Source organism: Quercus lobata, chromosome 9 (genome assembly GCF_001633185.2).
Source record: "Quercus lobata isolate SW786 chromosome 9, ValleyOak3.0 Primary Assembly, whole genome shotgun sequence".
NCBI classification, from domain to species: domain Eukaryota; kingdom Viridiplantae; phylum Streptophyta; class Magnoliopsida; order Fagales; family Fagaceae; genus Quercus; species Quercus lobata.
The window spans coordinates 1,312,647-1,332,933 of record NC_044912.1 but is presented as its reverse complement, the minus strand read 5'-3'; the positions used below and the strand labels follow the sequence as shown (position 1 = coordinate 1,332,933).

At 34.2% G+C, this 20,287-nt stretch overlaps 1 protein-coding gene across 1 annotated transcript; it reads left to right on the top strand.

Annotated features, from left to right (window-relative positions):
* Window positions 1-3,547: 3,547 nt before the first annotated feature.
* Window positions 3,548-4,839, top strand: LOC115959992. The gene has a single exon (XM_031078684.1). It carries the CDS (start codon window positions 3,757-3,759, stop codon window positions 4,837-4,839), a length of 1,083 nt encoding a protein of 360 aa, XP_030934544.1. The 5' UTR covers window positions 3,548-3,756.
* The last annotated feature ends 15,448 nt before the right edge of the window (window positions 4,840-20,287 follow it).

The following is a 20,287-nucleotide window of genomic DNA, read 5'->3' as shown; positions in this document are numbered from 1 at the left end:
TAATAAATGAATGAGAAATAAATTGATTGTATGGACATGTTTACAAAAAAAGAAAGAGGAAATGTTAGTATGAAGTCTAGATATAATAATAATAATAATAATAATAATAATAATAATAATAATAATAATAAAAGGATTAGAGAAAATGAGAAAGATTAAGTATAAACATCTAAACAAGTAAGCATCAAATTCCTTGCCCAATTTCTTCTCATGTTCTTTCTTTTGTGTTGGAGGATGTTTTTATGTGCCAAAGGCATAATAAGCCTATAAATAGAAGAAGTTGTGAATGACCTCCACATGAACATATATTTGTCAAAATTGATATTGAGACTAATTTGGAAGCTTTCCTAGGTGCGTTTTGAAGGCAATATTGGATTATTCTTACAATAGGTAATGATGGTTGTTTTTGCAAATTTATTTATATGCATGTGTGTTTTTCTATTACTTTTCATAAATAATATGTTGATTTGATTGCTTAAATTTTGTTGTATAGATGTTAAATAAAGTAAATTTTTTGGCTTATTTAGTACTTGAATTAACATTATATTTTGTGAGATATATATTATTGCTAAATGGGTTTGGTTCATGCTACATTTGACTTTGCTTTCATAAAAATTACATCAATTAGTTACTTTTTTTAAATTACTGTTTTCTTGAATTCACATTCTTATTAAATATCTATTATAGGTTAATCACATGCAAGAATTCATAACAATCAGTTGCGATCTACTGTTAAATCTATATGGTTATTTGTTTAATATATTTAATAATTCAAAAAACTATAAGATCTCTTTATAAATTAATGAGTTTCTAATGCCTAATTGCTACGATTTTCAGAAAGAATGATAGATCATAATACTATTTGGTAAACCTGATAGTTCGGAAAGAAATTCATTCCAACTATGAGTTAAGCAGAAAATTTTTTAATATTCCAAAAGTAAGAATCCCTCCTCTCATATAAATGCAAATTCTCACCAAGAATTTAATGAGTGTGACCTACTATTATGTGGGAGGAAGGAACATTAACCTTAGTGTAAAGAATTTGACATGAGGACCCTAATAAAACCTCATTTCTTTTGTAATGTAAAGAATAACTTATACATATTGCCTATTAAATATTCATTTTATCTATTATTAATAATCTTAGTTGAGAATTCATAATTTTTTTTAATACTCATTTTAAAGAACTTTTATCTCTCTCAATATTTAAAACTTTTCAATATTGTCTTCCACATTTTACATTGGGGAAAAAAAAATAAACATTTACTTTAGGGAACTAAATCACTAGCTCTATTTAATATTTATTAACAGGTGACAAGATAGTGAAAATACACCTCCACCCGGTCCACCCCCAATTTGACAAACCATGAGTTTTATTTTTAACTAATCGCTTCTTCCAAATCCAGCAGCTTTATTTTTACAAAACTCCAACCAAGCCCAAATACTGAGCATCCACCTCCAAATGAATCCAAATGCCTCCCATCTTACTTATGCAAAGAAATTTATTTTAACATTAGATTTGATGAAAAATAATGAATACTTCTGGAGCAATAATCATTTTCCTCAAAAATGGTGGGTTCCTACCATGAATTTAAATAGTAGTACCCTCTATTATATAAGAGGAAAGAGCATTACTCTCAACATGTAGAATATTTACTTAGGCTTAGAAAACTGTTATTATAAAATAAAGTTATTTAGTAGAACAACTTTTGTAAAATTAACCAAGTCTAACTTTTTTAATTATAATGAATATTTATTGACATTTTTTTTTGAGGGGAAATATTTATTGACATAAACAAAAGAAATTGAAACAAATTCCACTTCTCTAACATAATAATAATAATAATTGTGGTATCAATTAATGACATGATTGGAACTTGTATTGTGCAAGAATAATGTCGCTATTTTTTTTTTCCTTAGAATTAATGTCTTATTATTTATCCCTACCCTTTAGGCACCTTTTCTTTAATTCCATAATTTTATATTGGAGTGTGAGACCACCAAAATTAGGGAATATTTGGTTAAGAACTTTTAGATGGAGACCCAAATCAAATCCAAATTCTTTTGTAAAGGGTTACTTAAACCCGTTATGTTTATCAAATATTCATGTTATACTTTTATTTTTTTAATGGAAATATTCATGTTATACACTTATACTAATACTCTTAGTTTTCTATCTTTTAATTATTATTTTTTTTAAAAACCTTTAGATTGTAAGTAAGCATTTTATTTTATTTGCTGGTAACTTCTATTTTCTATTTTTATATTTTCAAAAAAAAAAACTGCAAATAATTTTCGTATAAAACAATGAGTCATAAACTATTATGATTATTTTTAGGAGATAACATGTGTCCCATCACATGTATTGCGTATGACTCACTTGATTGATTGGGTTAATTAAGTTATGTGCATTGCACATCACTAGCTTTATTTAATCTCTTCTCTATATATTAACCGGATTCAAAAAGTTAGTTATTGTCTTTCTTTTTTTTAATTTCAAAAATACCCCTAATTTAATTAACTTATCCTTATTTTTAAAACATAGAAATAAGGTTAAAATCGTAAATTGATAAAAAAAAATATAAAAAAAGACCTACCCATGTTCTATAAAACTACCCCATGTTCTATAAAACCTTCCACTACTCCATATACACAACCAAAACTATCCCCATATTCTTATAAAAAAAAACTACCCCATATTCTTAAAATAAAAAAAAAATAAAAAATAAAAACCCTTACAAAAAGAAGAGCTTCATGCTTCATTGTATGCGCAAAGGGCATGTGATGAAGCTAGTATTTATTAACCGCCTTTTATTTGTAATTAATTTTTTTTATAAACTTTATTTTTAATTAATCACTTCTTCCGACTCCAACAACTTACTTTTACAAGACCCAAATCAAACACCTGATGTGCGTGCAAGTGCAACACTCACTTGAACCAAAATGCTGAGGGCATCCACCTCCGAATGAACCCAAATGTTGAGCGCATCCACCTCCGAATGAACCCAAATGTCTCCTATCTTTCTTAAAATCCCAGAATCCTCACCTCTAATCTCACAAGCTGACTTTAAAAATTGGATTTCCAAATCAAATTTGAGCAAGCCCAGCCAGCGAGAGCATTAGCGTCTAAGCTTAGTGGAGAAGTGCCAGATTGTCTATTTGGTATTGGTCTTTACTCTTTATACAAAACTTTACTAATTGTTCCATGTGACTTGATGATAATTAGTGAGAAAACAAATGCTACCAGACTTCAATCAAGCATCTCATGTGCATCTCTCTCTTTCTCAGTTTATTTTGTACTGTGATTATTTTCTAACCAAATTTGATGTTGTCCAGACGATGGAGCTTCAACATTGGCGGCATTGGCAGCATCCGTTGGTCTTTAATGAAGACGAAAGAAGTGGACGACCTTGTAATGGGTGCTTCGAACCAGTATTTGGTTCTAGCTACAGTTGTAAAGAATGCGGAGGGAGGTACATTCATCATAAATCATGTGCAGAACTACCCATTGGGTTGCACCATCCCTCACACCCAAATCATCCTCTTATTCTCTTTAGTATATATAGATATTATGATAACAACGAAGAAGAATATAGCAGATTTAGCAAATGCGACGTCTGCAGAGAAAAGAGTTATGAATACAGTTATTGTTGTTACCGTTGCAACTTCAACATTCACATCGGATGTTCTTCTTTATCACTCACCATCCAAACTGAAGTCCATGACCACCAATTGACTCGTAGCATTTGGAAGCTGATGAAGTTCACTTGCGACTTCTGTGGCAAAAAAGGCAATCTGCCCTATTGTTGTGTCCAATGCGATTTCGCTATACATTCACGTTGTGCTGCTTGCCCACGTAGACTGAAAGTTTTCCGTCACAACCACCCTCTCCACCTAACCCATTCTCTTGAATTCCATCAATCCGACTCTCCAATTTGTCTACTCTGTGTTCGAAAAGTGGATACACTCTGGCTTTACTATTGCTCAAGATGCGATTTTGCTGCCCACCTCTATTGTGCTATGTTGCATTGGAATTGGGAGCACATAAATTTGCAGAAACTTATAGAGGAGCAGGCCACCGAGTCAAAATCTGAAGATCCAGAGCTCCATCAGTCCTTTGACTCAGAAATTCGCAAAGTCATAAAAACCACTGTGAGGGAAGACAGAACTGAAATAGCCACAGAAATCAAGCACTTCAGTCACGAGCATAATTTGAAGCTTACTGATGAGATTCCGAATAACACAAAATGCAACGGGTGCGTACATTCCATTCTCTCTCCATTTTACAGCTGTACCCAGTGTAGCTTCTTTCTTCATAAATCTTGTTCTAAATTACCCAAAATAAAACGACACTCACTTGATCCACACCCTCTCACCCTCTGTTATCAGCAAGCTTCTTTTTCGTGTAAAGGCTGTGGGCAGACTTGCAATGGCTTAAAATACCAATGTCAAATATCCAACCTTAATTATAATGTTCAATGTATTTTATTATCAGACACCCTTACTCATGCCGGTCATGAGCATCGTCTTTACCTCTCCATGACAAACTCTCTGCAAAAGTGTAGTAGTTGTAGTTCTGAAATGTATAGAGTATTTCGTTGTGCCACCTGTGATTTTGTTCTTGACTTCAAATGCGCTACACTACCACTAACCACATGGTACAACCAACATGAACATCCATTCACTCTCCATTATACTCCTGAAGATGACTCTGGTGAATATTATTGTGATATCTGTGAAGAAGAACGAGATCCCAAGCAATGGTTCTACTATTGTGCAGAGTGCAGCTTTCCTGCTCATCGCAATTGTATTCTTGGGGAAAATCCAAATGTCAAGTAACAGATATAATGGCCACCAGTTGGGAGGTGCTACACAGTAATTTGACTTTCACCCACACACAATTACTTTCATTGAAGAAATAAAAACCACCAGCAATGTCAAAAGTGATCTATCAATGTGCCTAGTGTAATTTCAACATTCACAATAATTGTTTATAGAAAGCCTAATGTTGTTTTAATTTTTATTTGTCTATTTTTCATTTGGGTTGAGCCTTTAGTTCTTTATCATTAAATCTATTGTGTCATCATGGTTGTCTATTGGTGTAGTTTAGGGGAACTTCCTTTTTTTTTTTTTTTTTTTTTTTTTTATAGATGAAGCTTATTAGGCTGTTTATTGGTTTGTGCCTAATCTGTGTGTAATTTGAATTGGTTGTGGGTGTTCGTGTGCAAAACCATCTAACAATAATTTGTTTTCATGGTAGATTGAAAAAGATTTTACCACACAATACGTTCAGGTTGGGGGTTGGATGGCTCCTACAATGTGACTATGTTTCCTTTGGATCTTATTATCTATATATATATATAAAACCGAAGCTTTTGAAGCGTCCACAAATTTCCACGTCAGTACAGTATTAAAAAAAACATAAATGAAAAAAATAAAAATAAATAAGCAAAGAAAAACCTTTCCTAAAACCCGATAAAAACCTAAGTATAAAAAAACGTAAGCACAAAAAAGCTCTGCCGTTCCTCTCTCTTCTCTTTTTCTCTACCTTCTCCTTCCCCAAAATCCAACACTGAAAATCAATCCTGCCTAGAAGCCATCCCCACACTGTCAGGTCTGAGATAGAAAGAAGGCATCACCAACCATATGGCTCTGGTATGCCTCTTTATCTCTCTCTCTCTCTCTCTCTCTCTCTCTCTCTCTCTCTCTCTCTCTCTCTTTGTGGGTAGCTCTGTTAATGGTTTTAAAAAGTGAGATTGTTTGGCTTTTTGTATATACAGAGGGATCAGAAAGATGAAGGATTCATTGCCTTCGCAAGTTCTGAATGAGAAGCTGCCACGGTTTTTGCAGAAGTGCGCGCAGACCTTCGATTCCGATCGCCGTTACAAAAACGACTTACGGTACCTCCGCGTTTGGTTACGGTTGGTATTTTACTAATCCATCGCTTTTTTTTTTCGTTTCCTTCTTCATGATTTCGATTCTGGGTCGTTGGGTTTCTTAGAAGTTGTTTGGTTCCTGTGGAAATGAAGGGGAAAGATGTGAAAATCAAATTTGGATGCGCTTTAGATTTTTTTGGTTATCCAAATGTTGAGAATTTATTCATTTATTTTAGTGTGTAGATGGGTTTTTGTGGATGGTCTGAGAGCGTTTTTTTTTTTTTTTTTTTTTTTTTTTTTTTTTTTTTACATTTTCTTATTGTTGATTTTGATGCTAGGTTATTCAGTTTTTGTTCAATTTCATAGCCTTTATATGATGAGGATATAATGTCTGTGAACTTGGCTGAGGATATAATGTCTGTGAACTTTATAAGTGATTTTTGTTATGATAAGTAGAAAAGTTGGAAGCACTACTCTGATTTGGATACATTTTCATTGGCCTCGATTTTTCAATCAATGTGAAAGAAATCTAATAAGAGATAACAACCAACTAAATCAAAGAGAAAAAAGAAGTATAACATGAAATTGCTTAGATAGAAAGAAATGTTGGAATGATTTCCAGAAAGGAATCTTACCCCATCAGGCTTAAAAACTTTCCACGGTTGTAGTGAAATCTCCACAACTAGATCAACATTTTCTGATCTTTCACGAAATGAAGGATACTTCTCACTGATAATTTGGTAGCTTTATCACAAGAAACTGTCAATAAATGAGGTCCAAGTTATGTAGGGGGAACTAATGTCATATATGCATTGCAGTGCTATTGGGAATGCAAGATTAACCTTCTCTCAGCAATGAAAGATATAAAAGAAACAGATACTACAAAAAAATTATGGAAATTTCAAAATACAGCCGATCTGGTAAAGCAGAACATTGTGAAAATTAGTGATCTACAGATCAGACATAGCAGTCTACTTTCTCTAGGTAACTTTACTTAAAAGACTATTAAAACCCAAATTTATGTAGAAATATAGCTTATGAACAAATAACAAATGAATGGGATGTAAAGTAAACAAAACAATTCTAAGGAAATCTAGGATAGTGACTAATGAAGTAGTTGGACCATTTAAAAAAACAAATTAGTATTCCAAAGTAGTAACATGATCCTCATCCTGAGGCAAAAGAGAAGACCACTTCTGGTCCTTTATTTTAGAAATAAAATGAGGGTCCAACAAGTAAAAAAACACAAAGTATAAGAAACTCAAACATTCTAAATTTGCAGGTTTGGTGCTATACAAATCCAAGAAAAGGCATGATTTTTTTTTTTGTTTTTGTTTTGGTATAGGTAATAGAAGTTTTATAGAAAAGGCATCTAAATATATTCTCTAAAAAATGGGCCATGAACATAAGAATTGTTATCCAAAGATCTCTGTTTAAACCTGCCTTCACGTACCTCCCTGCTTGCCTCATGAGCCAAACCGGGGGTCTTTCAACATCTTCCCCACGAACAGCATTAAGCAACAATGGTTCAGCAGCAGTGCTAATTTTTGGTTCTGCCACAGTCCCTGCATAGGATTTTCTTCAATTAGAAATACTCATGGACTAGAAGCATATCCCAATGAATTGTAACTCAAATCAAATGACACTTCCTCTTCTCGTGGGAGTGGATAAAGGAAAGAGGTCATGAGTTCAAAATTATTGACATTACATATCCTAAATTCCAGAATTCCATATCCTAAAGGAGCCAATTCTTCAGATATCATATTCAAATTTCACGTGATTGTGAAAGAAGCATCTTTAGAGGGACTTCATGACCACTCTATACTTGCTTTAAACCAATGTAATATTTTTTTTCCTTTTCTTTCAATCTGTGGTTTTTTTTCTTTATTTTAAATACCACTTAGTATTTACAAAGTCTCATAGTGTCAATTATTAATTTATTATTTATGAGTTTGCTACGAGAAGGTTTTGGTGTTCTATTTTGGGGAGTCAGCATTAATAGTATTGTGGTAGTCCTACACTCTTCAGCGTTTGTTATTTTTAGTTATTGTTCATACCATGTATTCAGTGAAATTTCTTTTAGAAACATATGTGAATTTAGCATGCTGTTGTGACTAATGGCTATTAGAAATTTTTGATAAAATCACGTTTCTATGCACCAATTCTTTTGGCTTTTCTTCATTGATAAAGTGGGCTACATCAACAAAAACAATTGTTTAACAACTTGCTCTGTTGGGTTAATTTGTTGTAATTGGCTGCATATACTTTCATTCATAAGAGATGCTTAATTCAAGGGCTTTTCACCCCTGAGGGGCTAAGCAGTTTACTTAGCACCCTTTTACTATGATTGACAAAAGAACCATAGTGACTAACCATCTTTAATCTTGCTGTTTGCAGCATCACAAATGCACAATGTTAATATTTCATGAAGGTCATTAAAATGGAAATTAGCTGGTGTCATCTCATCATATACATATAATAAATGCAAAAAAGCTGCATTTGTTGGGTTTTCTTTGGTTTTCAATGCAACTGAGCAATTGTAGCAGGTAGTTGTGGATAAAGAGGTTGAACATGACCCAGGTGCTCTAGGAGGGTGCCTATTTTTTTCCTTTTGTATTCATAAAAGGATTTAAATTCTAAACATCTAAAGTTTTTGATGGTGTGATTTGTTTCCAATCTAAATTCCAGACCAAAAGGATTCTAATTTTGTTGGCAAAGTTCTGCCTCCTTTGCCTTCCTTTTTGCAAAAAAAATTTGTTGAGAATAATAACTCCTATGAAGCTGAAGCTCCAGTTGTTTCCAATTGATGATAGTACTCACAAAATGGTGAGAGATTAAAAAAAAAAAACTTCTACTTTTTGATAAGTGAGATTTAAAGTTAAAAAAAAATGAAAAAAAAAAAAAAACTTAAAGAGTAGCATAATCCTCACATGAGGCTCTTTTTTTTGTGTGAATATTGTTACTTTTTAATTGATTTGGTTGTTTGTAGTTCTTTTGGGCTCTTTTATATATATTACTGTGAATGATGCTTTGATGAACATTTTCTTTCATTCTTTTTATTTTCTTTTAGGTTTGGGAAGCGTTGTAGACTTTGCATTTTCTTTTCTTTTTTTTTTTCCAGCTAAATTGAAGTAATTTCCTATTTGTAGTCAGAAATTTCTAACTGAGGTGTTGGTCTTTCTTTCCTCAAGCAAATGAGTTAGGCTGCTTATATTTTGTACAAATGTAACTTTTGCTTGAAACCACCAATTGACAATTTTCATTCTTAAAAATTTTAACTTGCAGGGGATGGGATAAAGGAGGAGGATGCTTGCGTCAAGACCATCAGGTGGAATACTCTCATGGAATTGAGCAATCGGGATAATTCTTGCAGCTACTATTGGCTTGCAAGAAGGAATGGGAGGACCTACATTTTTTTTTTTTTTATAGTAGTGGTTTATCCTAAGAGTTTAGTTTGATTTGCATTTTGTTTGCACCCCATTAAGTTGAAATGTTCCCTCAAACATTACTATCTTAGCTTTAAGATAAAGATAGACCTAACATTATTAGTTACTATTGCTATATAGTTTTTTTTCAATGCCCTGTTGTAGTAATTGTGGAAATTGTTAACAGATGAATAAAAGCATTTAGAGTGTGCAACAATTTGATATAGAAAATCTAATGTTTAGTAAGCATTTGGTTCCAAGAACATTAAAGCCAAGACTGTGAAGTAGTTGCATTCTTTTTGGGACTGTTTGCTTTTCAAGCTTTATGTCAATTGGGCAAGAGGTGTTTGGTATGGTAGCAATATGAAGTTGAGACAACTAATAATGAAATTGAAAATTGGGAAATGGTTTGTTGCGCGCTTTAGGTGGAAGTTGAATCTAAATTGGCTCTTCGATTAAAAGTTCATGTAGAATAATTGTTTAAATTATTCTTTATTATTATTATTATTATTTGTTGAAAAATGTGATGCAAACTTTGACCGGTGTAAAATGTCATTTTGGTCAATTTTGTAAAAAGTTAATTGGCCATTGAAACAAAAGTGTGTAAATATTAACTGTAAACACATCCAACTAAGAAAAACTCCAATCCTCTAATACAACCTTAACTAAAAGATAAATGCTATAAATTTGTAAAGTTATTATAAAATGTGATAAAAGTTATGCTTTTATTTAACAAAATTAATGCATTTCTGAACCTCTAAGAACAACTTTTCACAGTTAGATATTACACAAACTCCTTTGTGATCCTAACACATTATGCCATTAAGAAAAAAAAAGTTTAAGATGTTATAAAACTATAGATTTACTATTTAAAATGATGTTATACCCTTTTTTTTTATAGTTTCAAGAAAATGTTAATCTATTACGTCTGTTACACGATGATTGTTTTTTATCATTAGACCTAAACTTTAAAAGAATAAAAGAAAGATTATATTTAATAGAACAAAAAGACGGATTAAATTTATTTTCTAATAGTTTTCCCGTGCATCGCACGGGTTAGCGACTAGTTATTATTATTATTATTATTTGCCCACAATGATATTGTTTCCTCTAGTTTCTTGTTGGAGTATGAAAGACAGTAGATGCAAATTGATAAGAACAAAAAATTCTTTCAACAACCAAACAGACAACCATAAGAACAGAAAATTCTTGTAACAACCAAGCAGGCAACCATAAGAGGCCCGGCTACCCTAATCAAAGCTTTCAATCTCAGTTTTTCACCCTCCATTATACTCTCACATGCTCTATTACTCAATACTCATTGTGAATCTGTGATCTGATTTTTTTAATTTTTTTTTTAAATTTTTTATGTAAGCTGTAATGTAATGTTGTGACTTGGGTTTGATTTTTTATTTAGTTAATAGTTATTATATATTTGTCAAATTATTTGTAGGTTAAATTGAATTTATTGAATTTGCAATGGATGAAGTTACTAGCACAGAAACTTCACCTTCATCTAATGAAGAAGTGCCAAAGGATGAAGCTCCTCTTTGGCAGTATGTGACTAAATTAGACAAACCACCTAGTTCTACTTCTAAATCAGGTGGAAACACACAGTTTAAGTGCAACTATTATGGTGGAGTTTTTTTGGGATCCTATTCTAGGGTTAAGGCTCATTTATTAAAAATTAGTAATAAAGGTAACAGAGCATGCCCTAAAGTGACACCGAGCCATAGGTTGGAAATGCAGAGAATTCATGATCAGATTGAGAATGATAAGTTAGAGAGAGAACGTAGAAGTCAAATTCCCTTACCCCCACCTCTCCCAGGCCGTGGACCTATTCCCTCATTCTGGAGATAAGAAGGGAGTGATAGTAGGTTAATGGTAAGAGGAGGAAGGTGACTGCGAATTCTCCTTTGGAGAGAGCATTCCAGAGTAATGCTAGACACGAATTGGATAGTAGAATTGGTAGGATGTTTTACACCGATGTGCTTCCGTTTCACTTTGCAAGGAACCCACATTATTGTAGTTCCTATGCATATGCTGCTACCCATAGCATTCCGGGTTATGTTTCTCCTGGATACAATGCCTTGAGAACAACACTTTTGCAAAAAGAAAGAGCTAATGTTGAAAGACTTTTGAAACCAATTAAGGACTCTTGGCTTGCAAATGGTGTAAGTATAGTTTCTGATGGATGGTTAGATCCACAAAGGAGGTCTCTTATTAATATTATGGTTGCATCAGATGGGGGTCCAGTGTTTATAAAGGCAATTGATGGGTCAAGTGAGTTCAAATACAAACATTTTATTGCTGGGATGTTGAAGGATGTTATAAAAGAGATTGGACATGAAAAAGTTGTCCAAGTCATCACTGATAATGCTAGTGTGATGAAGTCTGCTGGAGCTCTTATTGAAGGTGAGTATCCCAAAATATTTTGGACACCATGTGTTCTCGACACTCTCAATCTAGCTTTGAAGAATATTTGTGTAGCAAAAAACACTGAGAAGAATGAAGTTACATATGAGGAATGTAGTTGGATTACACGTATTGCTGATGATGCATCCTTCATACATGTTTTTATCATGAACCATTCAATGAGGTTGGCAATGTTTAATGAATTTTTTCCATTAAAACTGCTCTAAGTTGCTGATACTAGATTTGCTTCGGTTGTTGTAATACTGAAAAGGAGCAAGTGTTTGGATCGATACTTTGAAGATGAGAATGATTTAAGGGCCAAAATGGCCATATACCACATTTTTTGGAAATTTTTAGCAAAAAAACACTGTTTCGGAAATAAATGGCAAACTACCACTTTTTTCAGAACTCGAGTTTCAGAAACTCGAGTTCCTCACCAGTTCTGCCAACGTGGCACTGCTGAGTTGGATTTGTGCGATAAAAAAAAATTATGTGGTACTCGAGCTTGGTAAACTCGAGTACCATTTACACAATACTCGAGTATACCAAGCTCGAGTATAAAAAAAAAAATTTACACAGTACTCGAGTTTGGTAAACTCGAGTACTGTGTAAATTTTGTTTTTTTTTTTTTTTTTTGTTTTTTTTGTTTGGGGATACACAACAAATAAACATAAAGATAAAAATAAGTAGCTTTTTTTTATGTTTTTATTTATTTAAATAGAAGCATTGTAAAATATAGAGATTTTAATTTCAAAATATGAATTTAATTTCTACATTAATTAAAATTGTTCATTGTTTTCTCATAAAAATTGTTCACTGTTTTCTGTATAAACAATTTCTACGATTTTGCATAAAATTATTTTCTGTTCAGCATTATTTAAGAAATTGTTCGCTCTCTTTTTTGCATAAATTATTTTTTGTTCACTATTTAAAAAATTGTTCACTGTTTTCTCATAAAACACCTAGTGAAATCGTGTTTTCTAAATTTAAACGCCAAATCTGAATGCTTTTTCATGTTTGAATTTCACAATAATCGAATATATTTTTCTGAATTGATAAAATCTGTTTCTACATTAATAAAATTTTCCCTCTGCACATCATATTTACTGTATATTCAAATTTGCTTACTGCATTCATAAAATCTGTTTTCTGCATTAAGTGAAACTGTTCACTGTTTTCTCATAAAAATTGTTCACTGTTTTCTGCATAAACTATTTCTAGCATTTTGCATAAAATTATTTTCTGTTCAGCATTATTTAAAAAATTGTTCACTCTCTTTTTTGCGTAAATTACTCTCTGTTCACTGTTTAAAAAATTGTTGCTGTTTTCTCATAAAACACCTAGTGAAATCGTGTTTTCTAAATTTAAAAGCCAAATCTGAATGCTTTTTCATGTTTAAATTTCACAATAATCGAATTTGTTTTTCTGCATTGATAAAATCTGTTTCTACGTTAATAAAATTTGCTCTCTACACATCATGTTTACTGTATTTTCGAAGCTGCTTACGGCATTCATAAAATCTGTTTTTTGCATTAATTAAAACTGTTCACTATTTTCTCATAAAAATTGTTCACTCTTTTCTACATAAATTGTTTTTAGCATTGGCGCAGTTATTGCACTTAAATGGTTTTTGTGTTTTTTTTTTTTAAAATATGTAACCATATGAATAATGGACAAACTCCATGAAAGAAAAATGAATGATTCGTATAAATCACCTAATGGTAAATGCCTTAAAAAATTCGAATTTGTAAAAAAGTTCGAATTAATTGAATGTAGAAATGTTCACTAAGTAAAACTATTTTCTGCATTAAGTAAAACTGTTCACTATTTTCTCATAAAAATTGTTCACTGTTTTCTGCATAAACTATTTCTAGCATTCTGCATAAAATTATTTTCTGTTCAGCATTATTTAAAAAATTGTTCACTCTCTTTTCTGTGTAAATTATTCTCTGTTCACTGTTTAAAAAATTGTTCGCTGTTTTCTCATAAAACACCTAGTGAAATCGTGTTTTTTAAATTTAAAAGCCAAATTTGAATGCTTTTTCATTTTTGAATTTCACAATAATCGAATTTGTTTTTCTGCATGGATAAAATCTGTTTCTACGTTAATAAAATTTGCTCTCTACACATCATGTTTACTGTATATTCGAAGCTGCTTACTGCATTCATAAAATCTATTTTTTGCATTAAGTAAAATTGTTCACTGTTTTCTCATAAAAATTGTTCACTGTTTTCTACATAAACTGTTTTTAGCATTGGCGCAATTATTGTTGAAAACAGTGAACAATTTAAAACTATGTACTAATGTACTAATCATCCTGATTTGATGAAAATTTCAAAATTGTTGAACGTACAAAATCGTGAAATCTTAATGGAAAATCGAAATTGTTAAACATACCAAATCGTGAAAATTCAATGGAAAATTGTGTACATTAGATGTACAAATATTCTGGACTTGTTGAGAAATTTGATTTCGTTGAAAGTACAAAATCGTGAGAATTCAAGAGAAAATTGTGTACATTAGATGTACAGATCGTTCGAATTTGTAAAAAACAAAATTTAGATGTGCAGATCATTCGAATTTGTTGATTGTATAAAATCTTGAAAGTACAGAATAAAATTGTGTAAATTAGATTTCGAATTTTTTAACAAATTCGGATGATCAGTACATTAGTACACAGTTTTCCATTTAATTTTCACGATTTTGTACATTTAACGAATTCAAACTTTTCAACAAATTCAAACTATCTGTACATCTAATTTACACAATTTTATTTTGTACTTTCAAGATTTTATACAATCAACAAATTCGAACAATCTGTACATCTAAATTTTGTTTTTTACAAATTCGAATGATCTGTACATCTAATGTACACAATTTTCTCTTGAATTTTCACGATTTTGTACTTTCAACGAAATCAAATTTCTTAACAAGTCTAGAATATTTGTACATCTAATGTACACAACTTTCCATTGAATTTTCACGATTTGGTACGTTCAACAATTTCGATTTTCCATTAAGATTTCACGATTTTGTACGTTTAACAATTTTGAAATTTTCATCAAATCAAGATGATTAGTACATTAGTACATAGTTTTAAATTGAATTTTCACGATTTTGTACATTTGACGACTTCAAATTTGGAAACAAATTTGGATGATCTGTACATCTAATGTAATTAATTTTCCATTAAGTTTACTCAATTTGTTATGCTCTTCAATTTTCATTTGAATTTTCACGATTTTACACAATCAACGAATTCAAACAGTGCCACGGTGGCAGAACTGATGAGGAACTCGAGTTTCTGAAACTCGAGTTCTGGAAAAAGTGGTAGTTTGCCATTTATTTCCGAAACAATGTTTTTTTGCTAAAAATTTCCAAAAAAAGGTGGTATATGGCCATTTTGGCCTGATTTAAGGGTGGTGAAAGTTGAGTTTGCTGCATTTTCAGGAGGGAGGTTTCCTTCACCAGATGCCTTGACAGATAGGTAGGCCTTACAACCTTTGGTTTGGTGGCAATACCATGGCTCCTCATTTCCAACTCTTCAAATCCTTGCCCTTAAACTTCTTGGACAACCTTGTTCATCCTCATGTGCTGAGAGGAATTGGAGCACATACAAATTCATTCATTCCTTAAAAAGAAACAAAATGGCTCCTGCACGTGCTGAGGATTTGGTATATCTGCATTCTAATCTTCGACTCTTGTCAAGGCACAATGAGGAGTACGTAAATACAACAACAAAGATGTGGGATATTGCAGGAGACTCTTGGAATGAGAGCGACATACATGGAGGAGCTGGAATTCTTGAGAAAGCTGCCCTTACACTTGATGAACCAGAGTTAGAGGCCATGGTTATCGGGAATGCTAGCACTAGTGTTACTACTAGTGAAAGTGAAGTTCGTAGTGAAGCTATTGATCTTGATGATGATGATGCAGGTTGTATTTGATTGTCTTGTTGATTATCTTTTATTTTGTTTTAGTTTCAAACTTGTGGGTTGTATTCTAATTTCCAAACATCATGGAATGTTTTAGTTTCAAACTTGTGGGTTGTATTTAATTTATGAACATCATGTTTTAGTTATTATCTACTATTGCTCTTAAATTTGGTATATGTTTATATAATGTGAAAAAGTATGCTTAGCAATATATAGAAAATATAAATAAAAAAATTTTAAATTTTTTTTTAATCGCCGCACCTGCACCCTACTTTTTTAAAAATTGCCGAGTCTCGCACCTGCACCCGAATCCGAAAATGCACCCATGCTTCATAGAAATTTTCTGAAGTTTCCGTGTCTATAACTTTGTATCCATGAGCAATATCTCAACTTTATTTTTTTCATTATTATGATATGGAGGATGAGGTTTTGGGTTCAAGACTTGTCAGGTTCAACCTATCATTGCATGAGAGTTAGTAAACTATATATTTTTATATTAAAATGACATGTTTTGCTCTTGTAAAAGTAGCAATGAATTTGTTTTAATTCTTTTAATGAGTAATAGTTAATTTCAGTAGAAGAAGCACATAAGGGATGCAACCCTTGTACACAAGGCATATATAAGAGGAGAACCCTGAAAAAAAAAAATCTAAAAGTCAAAAAGATCTAAAATCAGCAAGAAATATGTTTTTTTTTTTTAAAGTAAAAAAGTTAAACGTTGACATAAATGCCTTGAGGTGGTTGAATTTGATGATTCCTTGGATATTAGTGGGTTGACAAGACTCGAGCGATGATCTTTGGGCTATATCCTGTAATACAAAGAACACTGAATCAGAGGAGACCAGTGGGGACCGGCCAAAAGTCCTCCTCCGATGAAGTTAGTTACTTTTGAACTCTCTGAAAGGAAGAAGTATTTTCTCAAAGTAAAATTGTCTGAATCCCATTACCTTTCATCGAAGAAGCCTTATATAGTATGCGTGGAACGGTTATCTGTTTAGTAACCGTTCCCAATGTCGAGGAGTCCGGAGAATTGGGGTAACTTCCATAACCGCTATGGAAGTTACCTAAGTTGGACGGGTCGTTCTATGGTGAACTCGTCCATCCTTAGTAAAAGATGGACGAGACCTCCACGATGAACTCGTCCATCTTTAGTAAAGGATGGACGAGACCATCTTAGACGGCTTGGCCTGCTTAAATGATGGGTAAGATTCCATGAGATATTGTCCGTTCATAGACGGACGAGGTTAGCCAGAACGCTTGGAACATTCACTTCGCTTATTTGATTTATCGTAGCTTGTCTTTTGTTGGACGAGGCATATGGACGAGTTATGGAGTTGGATGATTTCTGTGACACCATCAGTTGCCCCCTCGTCCATATGGGTCTTCCAAAGAGTTGGACGTCCTTGAATGTATATATAATTGGTTAATAAATCAATGCACCACGTGTCATTTTTTTTATTGGCGACTGATTCCGTCGATTTATTTTTCCAAGGTAAATGCCACGTGTCGTTTTCGTATTGGTAGGGTCGTTTCGAATACCCAGGTCAGCATCCTATAAATAGTGGAATGCCTCCCTTAACCCTTCTCATTTAAGAGATTTTCTTCCTTGACATCCATCGTCTAGAGCCTTGTCTAGGAGTTCCTCTGCGTCTAGAGTCTTCTTCCGTCTAGAGCCAGGTACTCTTCTTCTCTTCGTCTTTAGGTTATAAGTTTCTTGTTAGAGATGTATGTTGCTTCCTCGTCCACTGATAGCCTTAATAAGGCTATAGACGAGTACTATGAGGACAGTAGTGATAGGTCTAGTTCTAGCAGTGCTAGTGATGATAGTGGAGGAAGCACGGACGAGAATTACTCTTCTGGGGCCCCTGGGTTCCCTATTGAGGTCGTCCAAGAACAACTTAGGAGAGCTTCTGGCTCCCAAGCTGGTTCTCCGTCCAATCCTACAGACGAGGTAGAAACCGTCTTTAGTTGCGCTGTAGGCGTCCATTCTAAGACGGACGAACAAAGGTTAAATAGTCTTAGATCTTGGTATCAAATCCCGGACGAGTTTAACCCTAGGCTGCCCGTCCGTGGAGAGTGGTGTTGTGAACCACGTTTTGGAATAGGCGTCTATGAATCTTACTTCCTAGGTGGCCTTAGGTTTCCTTTAAATGCCTTCGCTAGAGAGTTATTAGTCAAGTTAGGTTTAGGTGTTTGCCAATTCAATCCTAATGCGTGGAGATTAGTTATCTCCATACAAATTTTGTGGAGGGAAGTTTTTGGTGGGGACCGTCCTCTTACAGTGGACGAGTTTCTTTATTGTTATAAACCTTCTGCAATAATTCAATCTGAGGGTTTCTATCAGTTTACTGCTAGGGGGAATGATTGTAGGTTAATCAAGTCCCTAGCTTCGTCTGATAGAAAATGGAAGACGAAGTTCATCTTTGTTTCAGGCTTCTGGGCAGGGAAACCTGTGGACATTGGCAGGGATCCCTTTCCTCCTTACACCGGGGACCTAGGGAACCTTCGTCCAGAAGATACGTCCCTTCCCCTTGTTTATTTTTATTCTTTCTTCTATTTGGTATATTTACAATTTCTAACCTTTGTTTGTTCATTGTGTTGTAGCTGCCAAACGTCCGTCCTTGAGCAAATTTCACCGTGACCACGTCCACAGGGCTCGTCTTCATACAGACAGGAGCTTTCGTTCTCTTGTCACGCTTAGACGTCTAGCCAAGTGGGGTTTAGGTCCTGAGCCTTCAGACGAAGCTATCGCCCACGAAGTTACTGTGCGCAAAAGTAAGTTTTTAGCAAACTAAGCCTCTTTTTTTATTTTTTTTTTATGTATACATTCGTGATCCGTTTATCTCATTTTAGGAATGTCAACAATGAAAGAGAACAAAGGGAAAGAAGTTGCAGGTGAGGGCAAACGTCCTGAGGCTCAGACCCAGGATCGTCCTGAGGGTCAGGCACGTCCAACGGCTAGGGACAAAAGGAAATTCTTGCCAAAGAACATTGACTTGGAAGGGCTCCCTAGTCGTCGAGACAAAAGAGTGAAGTAGGGCTCGTCCAAGGTGGTTAAGTCCAAGCCTCAACAGTCTCAGCCTTCCATCCAGGTAGTTGACGTGGACTCGTCCACTCCAGTTGAGTCCACTCCGTCCAAGACTCCTCCGCCCAGAACTCCTTTGGCCAAGTCTACTGCGCCTGGCTCGTCCCAGCCTTCTACGAACATCATTGAGAATGAAGATCTGGCTTGGGAACGTTTCCAGATGGCCGTCCAGGACGAGGACATAAACATGTGCTATAACATGGGCTTGAAGGAGTTTAAGCATTCAGGCGTCCATGACCTCTTTAAGGTACGTCAATATCTCTCGTCCTTGTTCAGTTAGCAACCTTTCCTCACTTAATCATCCTGTTGTTTTTATCTATTCATAGGCCATGTCAAAGTTTATAGCAGCGTCTAGACAGGCAACAGAGCTGGACAAGACGAGAGTCTTGTTGGAGACGAGGATTCAACAGGTGAATGCTGACTGTAAAAAATGGGCTGGGGCTGCTGCAAAAGCTAAGGACGAGGTCAATGAGCGTAACAAGCTGATCGAGGAGCTAAGGACTGATGCATTGGAGAAGGATACGTGCATTGATCACTTGCAAAAGATGAACGACGAATTGAATGCTCGTCTCTCCAAGGCAAAAGAGGACGCTGTGGCTGAATTCAAGTCGTCCAAAGTGTATACGGACACTCTGGATCGCAACTATGCAGCTGGTTTTGAAGATTTCAGAATGGACGCTATTGAGAACTTCCCTGGAGTTGACTTTAGCTCAATTAAGCTTAACCTTGCTGCTGCCACAAGCTCTCTTCTCCAGACCGGCTCTGAGGACGTCAATGTGGAAGACGACGCCAGTACTCAGCCTCCTCAGGACGAGCGTGCTGTGAATGCTCCCCCTGCTTAGGACGAGACCTTTAAGCTTAGTAGCCTTTGTTTTCTTTTTTTTTGGTTTATATTTGGTCCTTTGTTTTAGGACCTTTTTTATGTAACAAGAATACACTATACTCGTCCGTGGTTTTAGGACGGGTCTTTTAAGCAAACCATTTCTGCTTTTCAAACTAATCAAGGGTTTTTGGACATAGGATCTCCACCCTTTGAATGAAGTTTTATTTTCTTTTCATGGACAAGTGACTTCATTTTCTTTGCAAAGACGAATGCTGCTAAACTATTTTAAGTTAACTCCAGCTTTAGCTAGTCCATGTCGAGAATACATATTTTTCATGTTGTTAGTCTAACTTGTCTTAGCAGGTAGTATTTTTAATTAGCTTGATTCGTCTTAAGACTAACAAACTAATTTTACATACCATCTTACTTATTTTGCCCAACTTTTTCTCTCGTCCAGAGTTTGGATTGTTTCAGTTGGCTTCGCCTCGTCCATGATTTGGACAAGTGTGGTTATGGTTTTTTCCTTGCTTTATTCAAGAAAATTTAGACGTTACATCTCTGCGTCCAGAGATTTTGTTCGTCTTGGATCTTTCAATCCTCTTGAGGATTGGCTTGGACGACAATATCATGGAGATAAAATTCACACAACATTTTGTACATAACATAGATATTGTTTACAGATAAGGCACATGCACACTGATGCCTTTTTATTTAATAAATACATACT